Genomic DNA, 9,349 nt, shown 5'->3' on the forward strand with positions numbered 1-9,349 from the left:
TCTCCTGCGGTGGCTTGTTGTTGTTAGGTGCCATCGACTTGGTTCCCCCACATAGCGACCTTATGCGCAACAGAATGAAACATGGCACCGTCCTGCACATCCTCACAGTTGTTCCTGTGTTTGAGACCCTTGTCTCAGCCATGGTATCAACCCCTCTTCCCGTGTTTGAGACCCTTGTCTCAGCCGTGGTATCAACCCCTCTTCTTGAGGGCTTCCTCTTTTTCACTGTTCCTCTTCTTAACCAAGCATGAGGTCCTTCTCCAGAGACTGGAGACAACATGTGCAGAGTGTGTGAGATGAAGTTTCTCCAGCCTTACCTCTAAGAAGCCTTCTGGCTGTAATTCTTCCAAGATATGTTTGTTTTTGTTTTTTTATGTCCATGTTACTTTTGTGGATATTACTCACCAGTATCGCCAGGACCAGCAGGGTCAACCATGGTGGACAGGTTTCAGCAAGACTCCTAAACTAAGACAGACAAGGATGCATTTAAAAAAAATTGTGTTCTGCTGTGTCTCCCACCTGTGAAGGCCTAGAGACTTACTTTAGAAATGTACCACTGAAAATGCCATGGGTCACAACAGACTGTTGCCTGGTCCAGTGCTAGAAGCCCTCTCTGTTAGAAGACACCCAGATTTCATACAGGATGCAAGAGTGGGCTTGAGTGTATCAGCTGCGGAGTAAGACCAGGAAACTTTCTGAGAAACTATTGTTTATGGGTGACCTGATGGCAACCTACAACTATAAGAAAGACATTAAACAGGAAGTATATTGTTTTTAACATGCTTTGGGTGTTTATGTAAAATTCTTAATTTGAAAGTAACTGTAATATTTGTACGTAATTTAAACAATTGTATTGTTTTATAATTTTTCTAGGTGCTGTTCAAGTTGTAACATGGAATGAACAGTATCAGAAGTTGACTACCAGTGATCAAAATGGGCTTATCATCGTATGGATGTTATATAAAGGTATACTACCCAAACCCACATCCATTGCCCTGGAACGGATTCTGACTTGTAGTGACCCTATAGAAAAAAGTAGAACTGCCCCTGAGGTTTCTGAGACCAAATCTTTAAGGAATCAGATAGCCTCATCTTTCTCCTGTGTAGGAACTTATGGGTTTGAACCTCTGAGCTTGTGGTTAGCAGCCCAACCCCCAACAAACAAGGCCCTCAGTGATCTTTAAAAGTGTATTAAGACCACTGCCATTGAGTCTGCTGTGGCTGCTAGTTTACAATTTGTACCGTTTCTTCATGGGGAGCTTATAATGTTGAGTACAAGAATGCAGAAAATGTTCTACAATGGATTGTGGTGATGATTGTTCAACTCTTTTTAATATGATTTGAAATGTATAGTTTGAGAATTATATGCAGTTAAAACTGTTTAGTTTCCCAAAACCCATCTGCAGAGTATCTGGTCAGACTGAGCCACTGGCAGATCTACTCTAGCTATAGATGAATCTCCATCCACCTTACTACCAGGCAGAGATGATTGTGTTCCTGACTATGCCGGATCAAACTTGACACGAGGCCAGTTGGCCACCCTATAGATGGGACTTGAATCTGTTCTGGGTGCAAGTAATTCTTACTGGTTCCATGACAGAAATTTCTTCCCTGGCTGTTTCATTAATGTTGGTGGTCTTTTCCTTCCTACACATTATTAGTATTTTTGTGTGTACACTATTATATTTTTACCCTTGCCACCTTAGTGCAATATCTAAAAATTGTGTTCTGTTGGATCTCCCAGCCGTGAAGCACAGGAGGAGTGGCTGCACAATGATAATAATGTATGCAAGGAGACTCAATGGAGGTTGTCTGCTCCAGTAAAGATTTACAGCCACAGAAACACCCAGGGACAGTTCTCATCTATCCTATAGGGTCACTATGAGTTAAAATCGTCTTGCTGGGAGTGAATTAAAAAAAAATTAGCTTAGAGAAAACTTACAAATATTTGTCTCCTTCTATATGTCATAGAATATTTTCATCTCTTTAAGTACCTCTAGTGGATATTAAGTAAAAGCTCTGATTTATAACTTGTTTGGTTTATATCAATAGGCTCTTGGTATGAAGAAATGATCAACAACAGAAACAAGTCCGTGGTTCGCAGTATGAGCTGGAATGCCGATGGACAGAAGATCTGCATCGTGTATGAAGACGGGGCCGTGATTGTTGGCTTTGTGGATGGTGAGGCATCGATTCCACATTCAGATCAGGATTTAATTGATACTCTTTATGTTTAGAGATGTAAGTTAATGATCATGTTAGTGTGCTGGTAAAAATGCACAGAAACAAAAACAGTTGGTTTCCAATTTGATGACTTTCAAGAACCACTTTCTGGTCTGCACTATTTTAAAATATACTCAAGAAATAATATTTATTCTTTGAAATATATGTTCAAAATAGTGAATAAACTTTTTAGGAATATTTCAATATATCTGCCTGATTATATAACTTACCTTGATGTGGTTAGACTACAAAAATGTAGCCTTTTGATGGTGGTGCCTTTCATTGAAATTGCGAGTATGGGAGAAAGATTGGTTTTGAGTGAAGACTTCAGTTTTGGATATGTTGGTTTTATCATATCATAGGACATCCAAGTAATAACTCTCAGCTCATGGTTAGATATAATAATCTTCAACTAAAAAATATCAGAACGGAAGGCTTAATTCTGTGAATCACCAGGAGAAGGTTGGTTTTTGAAGTCATTGGAATAGATGCAAAGCCAATGGACCATTCGTGCTGTAAGAACCAGAAACATTAAGGGGTGGGCAGAGGAAAATACTTCCATAGAGGACATTGAAAAAGCTCAGTCTAGGAAACCAAGGGCTTTGCATGCAAGGCAAGAGAGTGTCAAGAAGAAAGGGGTGCAAACGAAAAACCAGGTTTAACAGTAGGTCAAAGCCCCCTTCTTGACAGCAGTTTGGTGGCATCATAGGGCAGATTGTGATGGGCCCAGGAGGCTGAATGGAAGGTAATGAAGCAGAGACTTTGTCCAAGAATTTTGGTTGGAAAAGGAATGGCAGGAGGTGAGTGAGAATTTGTAGGAAAATTTAAGCTTATGTACAGTGTTTTTTTGTTTCTGTTTTTTAGTTGAGGTGGTGGTTTTGATGAGGAGTAAGCCAGGTGTGCTTAAATACTGATAAGAAAGGGTCAGGAGAGAAAAGCTTAAAGCAAAAGAGAGAAGGGGAATAATTAATAGTGGGGTTGTTTTGAAAAGTTAGAAAGAACCTGACCAGAGAATAAGTGGAGAGATTAGCTTCAGTCAAGATGGAGGGTACCTCTTCTTTTGTATTGGGATGTAACAAAAGGGGAGACATGTGGAGTCAGTTATATTCTAATGTATTTAAAGCTAGAATAAGGAATTTCTTTTTTAAAGCTTTTCTTTAGGGAGTTTAAAATTGGTTCATTCGCTGATTGAAAGAGAGGGAAACATTTCTTTTTTTAAAAATCATTTTATTAGGGGCTCATACAACCCTTATCACAATCCATACATACATCAATTGTGTAAAGCGCATTTGTACATTCATTGCCCTCATCATTCTCAAAACATTTCCTCTCTACTTAAGCCCCCAGCATCAGGTCCTCATTTTTCCCCTCCCTCCCCGCTCCCCCCTCCCACCTGAGCCCTTGATAGTTTATAAATTGTTATTTTGTCATATCTTGCCCTGTCCGATGTCTCCCTTCACCCACTTTTCTGTTGTCCGTCCCCCAGGGAGGTGGTCACATATAATTCCTTGTAATCGGTTCCCTCTTTCCAACCCGCTCTCCCTCTACCCTCCCAGTATCGCCACTCACACCGAGAGGGAAACATTTTAACTCGCTCTTCCTTAACATGTTTCGCAGGGTGTTTGGCACATAGTAGTAGCTTAATAAATGCTTATTGACAGTATATGGCCCTTATGAGTCGTAATTGACTCAATGGCAGTGGGTTTGGATTTGTGGTTTATACCAACTGGATACCACGTGAGTTTTGTGATGAATACATGTAAGATCTGTTTAGGGAGGTGAAGACTTTCAAGAACAATGGTGGAAGGTCATTGTCTGGAAAGATTGGTGAAATAATTATGTTTTATGTTTTGCTTTAGGGAATCGTATTTGGGGAAAGGACTTGAAGGGTATACAGCTATGCCATGTAGCATGGTCAGCAGATAGTAAAATCTTACTATTTGGAATGGCAAATGGGGAAATACACATCTTTGATAATCAAGGGAATTTTATAGTAAGTATATGAATATACACATTCACATGTAGTCCTAGCTTTTGTAACTTATATCATAGTTTCATAAATATTATTCATATGTGTATATGCACTTAATTGGATGATTTGTATAATTAAAAATTTTAATTCAGTATTTTTTCATAATGGTCTAAAATTTGTTTTTGTTTTTTTAAATTTGTTTTTACTAAAAAGAAATTCTTGGTTGATTCGAATACAATTCTAAATGAACATAATTCTAAATGAATGCAACGTGTAAGAGTCTAACTTTTGGTTCAAGTCCGGGTAGCCGAGGACGTGATTTTGGTGTGTGGAAATATAGGAAGAAGGGAAGCTTCCTCTCATCCCTGAAGCTGACGTGCACATGTAGATACCAAAGACATTTTTGTAGCAAGAATGTACTTTTCAGAATCGTTTGTTCCTCATTTCACCATGAAATTGAAAAATTTATAGCTTTTCTGGGTGAATGTGAACCATTTGAGTTTGTTTTTCACTTTAGGGATGAGGGCGTTTGAATATAATTTTTGCTTAAGCCACAGCTCTCTCTGAATGTTAATTTTAAAATGGCAAACTTTGTGGAACCATTTCCTTTATCTTGGAAGCAAGATCGCAGTATGCATACATTTAAGTAGCATTTCTTTTAGGGAAATGTTCTGGGGATATGTTGTTATTGAAGCTCCCTTAAGACAGATTTATAGGACTTTATATTTTAGATCAGTTGAATAGATACCAATGTCAATATGTAGAAAAATTTAAAACTTATTCATATATTATTTTGATCCGTTTCTTTGTGGTATTTGGTACAATACACATTTTAAATTCATGATAAAAAAGAATGTAAAGAGAATGGGAGATGTAAAAGCAAGGATGAAAAATTAAGATCTAGAAAGAACACAGAATACTAAAGAGTCTGCTAGTATAATCTCACAAACCAATCTTGGCGTTACACCAGACAAGAGTACATTAGGAAGTGGATTAATGCAGCTAGAGTTAGGTTGAAATTTAACGCCCTATCATTTGTTCTCCTTTTGACCTATTTTTAATTTGTTCTAGTTTTTAATACTTTCTTCTTTCTTTTTGATTGGAGTTTTTCATGTTTTATTTTGTTATTTTTTTTGGGGTATAGTTTCTTGGGGCTATGGTAGAGGAGGTTGGAGTAGGGAAATGGGGAGCTAATTAATAGTAATGAGTTTAAGGAACAAGAAAATGTTCTAAAAATGATGGTGATCATAATTGTACAGCTCTTTTTAGTAAGATTAAACCATGGAACTGTGTGATTGGTGAATTATATGTCAATTAAACAGTTGAACAATTTAACCATGATAGGTTTCTGACCTTAATGATGGACAGTTTTATTTTTAGTGAGGGTGGGGACATTCAGAAAGCCAGTCATTAGTGGATGTAGTGATGGTTAACTGTTATATGATGCTTTACTATTTACAGAGTATCTTCTTACACCTCATCTCATTTGAGACTCAAAGACTCTGTCACTTTTTCTTTAATCATCATTTCACTATGGGGAAAACTGAGACTTAGGTGTCCGTGTTTGCCCAGGCCAGAGAAACAGGAAGTAGTCGAGCTTGCATTTGAAACTAGATTTTTAAAATTCAATTTTCAATGGTCTTTCTGTCACGCTCTGTTTAGAGTGATCTGTTTTAAAATGTACTGATTTCATTTAGATGAAAATGAAGCTCAGCTGCCTGGTGAATGTCACTGGAGCAATCAGCATCGCTGGCATCCACTGGTACCATGGCACAGAAGGCTACGTGGAGCCGGATTGTCCTTGCCTCGCTCTTTGTTTTGATAATGGAAGATGCCAAATAATGAGACATGAGAATGACCAAAGTAAGTACTTTTTTTTTAATGTAGCAAGTTAAGAATAAGTTTTAAGAATTATTCTTTTAAGGTTGTAAAGTTCTCTAAGTTTAAGAGTTTTAGCAGCATTTACCTACTTTTTCTTTTCCTTTTTGTGTGTGTGACTAGACCCTGTTCTAATTGACACCGGCATGTATGTGGTCAGTATCCAGTGGAATCACACTGGCAGCGTGTTAGCTGTGGCAGGATCCCAGAAGGCAGTCACTCAGGATAAGGATGTAAACACTGTGCAGTTTTACAGTCCATTTGGGGAGGTAAAAGTATCAAAATTTTATCTTCTCTCATAGCATTGAAATGTGCAAGGTATATGGTAAGGGAAAAGCAATGAAAGATAAGTCTGTTGTATTTTTCTCTCACCGGTATGGTGAGTACAAATGATGAGCTATTAGGTATATGTTTTTGATTAGTATCTCTATATTAGAGGAATTTTATTTTGTCATGGATCGTATTTTATAATTTGTACATTTAGGAAACCAGGGAGTAGTTACTTTGAAGATTTTTCTCTGTGACTTGAATAGGCATTTCTTTACAGATTGACTTTGAGTATTTTTTTTAGTGTAATTTAGTTTCAGATGAATTTTTCTGATTTTAAAGTTGATATCATAAATGTCCTTACATATTTAATACACATATCTATCACCCAACTTCTAATCCTTTTAATTTGCTGTGGAATTATCAGTTATTCTTAGAAAGTTTTTGTTAATGATTAATATTAGGTAATATTGCATTAAAATAAACTCCGGTTCATAAATATTTGTATTAGCCTTCCCAATGGTATTAAAAATAAGTTTAATTTTTAAAGAGGATTTCATTGAAATAGCATTGGAAAATATCAAGTAGGAGAACTAATAGATGCTGACTTTAAAAAGATTTAGAAAATTAGAACTTTTAATAATAATTAAATAATTTTTTTTAAGCATTTTATTAGGGGCTCATACAACTCATATCACAATCCATATGCACATCAATTGTGTAAAGCGCATTTGTACATTCATTGCCCTCATCATTCTCAAAACATTTTCTCTCCACTTAAACCCCCGGCATTAGGTCCTCATTTTTCCCCTCCCTCCCCGCTCCCCCCTCCCTCATGAGCCCTTGAGAGTTTATAAATTGTTATTTTGTCATATCTTGCCCTGTCTGACGTCTCCCTTCACCCACTTTTCTGTTGTCCGTCCCCTAGGGAGGAGGTCACATATAATTCCTTGTAATCGGTTCCCTCTTTCCAACCCGCTCTCCCTCTACCCTCCCTGTTTCGCCACTCACACTACTGGTCCTGTAGGGCTCATCCGCCCTGGATTCCCTGTATTTCAAGTTCCTATCTGTACCAGTGTACATCCTCTGGTCTAGCCAGACTTGCAAGGTCGGATTCGAGTCATGGTAGTGGGAGTGGGGAGGAAATATTTAGGAACTAGAGGAAAGTTGTATTTTTCATCGTTGTTACATCGCACCCTGACTGGCTCATCTCCGCGAATTAGCTAAAAATTTTTAACCTATTTTATTTTCTATCTCTAGACTCTTCAGTCCTTTTTGAATATCCTGTTGATTTTTACATAGTCACCATAGACTACAATAATATGTATTTTCAGCCATACAGAAACTTTTTATCTGCTGTGTTATATAATACTTTTTTTTCCAAGTGGAGTGTACTTTCTGTCCACATAAGAAAGGTCATCACCTGTCTATAGCCATATCGCCCTGAATGCATACCTCATGTTTGATCCGTAGCGTACACTGAGGAACCACTGTGGTACAGTGGTTAGACACTGGATTGCTAATCCATAGGCTGGTGGTTTGACCCCATGAGCGGCTAGGCAGGAGAAAGCGGTGGCAGTTGATTCTGTAGGGGCTCCTTTGGGTCTGTTCTACAAGGTCGCTATGAATCACAATGGACAGCAGTGGGTTTGTTTTTTTGAAGTACCACTTAGTGAAACTTGATTTTCTTTTTGCAAGGTGGTGCTGCTGCCACCACCAGTGACATGCGTCATTATCCCTTCATTGTGGCTGTGTCAACACCCAGAATAGCATCCGCAGAGCTTGCTTGTTCCCCTTCGGTGCCTATAGAGGCAGCCAGACCGGGAGATAGGACTGTTTTCCTTTACTCACCAGGCTGAACCCCGTTGATATCCCTGCTCATTAAATTCAAATTTAGAACATATGCAAACAAGGGATATCAACACCAACTTTTGAAATATGGGGGTTATGCTGTTCCTGAAATAAGATATATACATTGTTTGCTTTTTTCTGATGACTTTAAAACTTTTTGCATTCATCTGTTCTGTCATCACTTCACTACATAGAATGTACTATGTCAATATATGAATAAATTAACTTGGATCCATGCTAAATTTACTTAAGTCAGAGATGTTTATTGTCTCCTAAGGATAGGGAAATAAAGATAATTATTTAAAGTGTGTTCTCTCAACAAGCTTACTGTCTAAATTCTCCAAGACCATAGAGAGCGGGAAGACGGTAGGATCACCAGGGAGACAGGATTTGAATTTTATCCTGAAGGGTAAATCGGAGACTGTGGGGAGACAAGAGCGAGTAAAGAAGGGAAGCTGTGGGAGAAGAGACAGGTGATTTCAGGCAAAACAAATATTATCTGGGCCCAAACCATAAAAGTCTAATGGGAGCCCTGGTGGAGCCGTAGTTACTCATTGGGCTGCAAGGTCCGCAGTTTGAAACCACCAAGAGTCGTGGTCTCTGAAACTCACAAGGGCGGTTCTAGCCTGCCCTGGAGGGGCGCCATGAATTGGCATTCACTGGATGGCAGTGAGTTTTGCTTTGGTTTTTGGTAGTTTCTTATGAGTGAATACACACTAACTATGCCTAAATGATGGGAATATTAAGCCAAAGAATTCAGTTTAAGACCAGAAGAAGAGAGGCATGTGTTCCTTGCTAAAGAATATGATTTTGAGGCACTTATAATACTGATCTTTATTGTTAGGTATTTTTACACATCAGGGTAGGATATTATATTTATGTGCTAGGAAGTACATAAATGTACTATTCTGACAATAGAATAGAGATTGAATGTGGGGGCAAAGGCTGAGAATCAAAAAAGAGATTAAATGATAGAATTGCAATTAGGAGCGTATTAAAGCAATTCAATCAAGAAAGCAGGCGATTGTCGTGGGAGATACAGAGGAGGAGGAGCAACAGGACTTGGTGACCTGTTACATGTTGGGGTGGAAGAGCGATGCAAGACTTCAGGATTAAGTTTTCTAGTATAATATTTATTGATTTTTAAGAATTCGATAT

At 38.2% G+C, this 9,349-nt stretch overlaps 1 protein-coding gene across 2 annotated transcripts in view; it reads left to right on the top strand.

Annotated features, from left to right (window-relative positions):
- WDR35 (WD repeat domain 35) overlaps positions 1 to 9,349 on the top strand; it is a 71,718-nt gene that overhangs the window by 8,002 nt on the left and 54,367 nt on the right. For both annotated transcript variants that reach the window (XM_004696391.3, XM_045286734.1), the window contains exons 4-8: positions 874 to 966; positions 2,053 to 2,181; positions 4,083 to 4,216; positions 5,893 to 6,058; positions 6,197 to 6,342. In XM_004696391.3, coding sequence (XP_004696448.1) covers positions 874 to 966; positions 2,053 to 2,181; positions 4,083 to 4,216; positions 5,893 to 6,058; positions 6,197 to 6,342 — 668 coding nt within the window. The remainder of the gene's footprint in view (positions 1 to 873; positions 967 to 2,052; positions 2,182 to 4,082; positions 4,217 to 5,892; positions 6,059 to 6,196; positions 6,343 to 9,349) is intronic.

The sequence above is a fragment of the Echinops telfairi genome, unplaced genomic scaffold (genome assembly GCF_000313985.2).
Source record: "Echinops telfairi isolate 266 unplaced genomic scaffold, ASM31398v2 ScPeMD7_9;HRSCAF=40, whole genome shotgun sequence".
In the NCBI taxonomy this organism is placed as follows: Eukaryota; Metazoa; Chordata; class Mammalia; order Afrosoricida; family Tenrecidae; genus Echinops; species Echinops telfairi.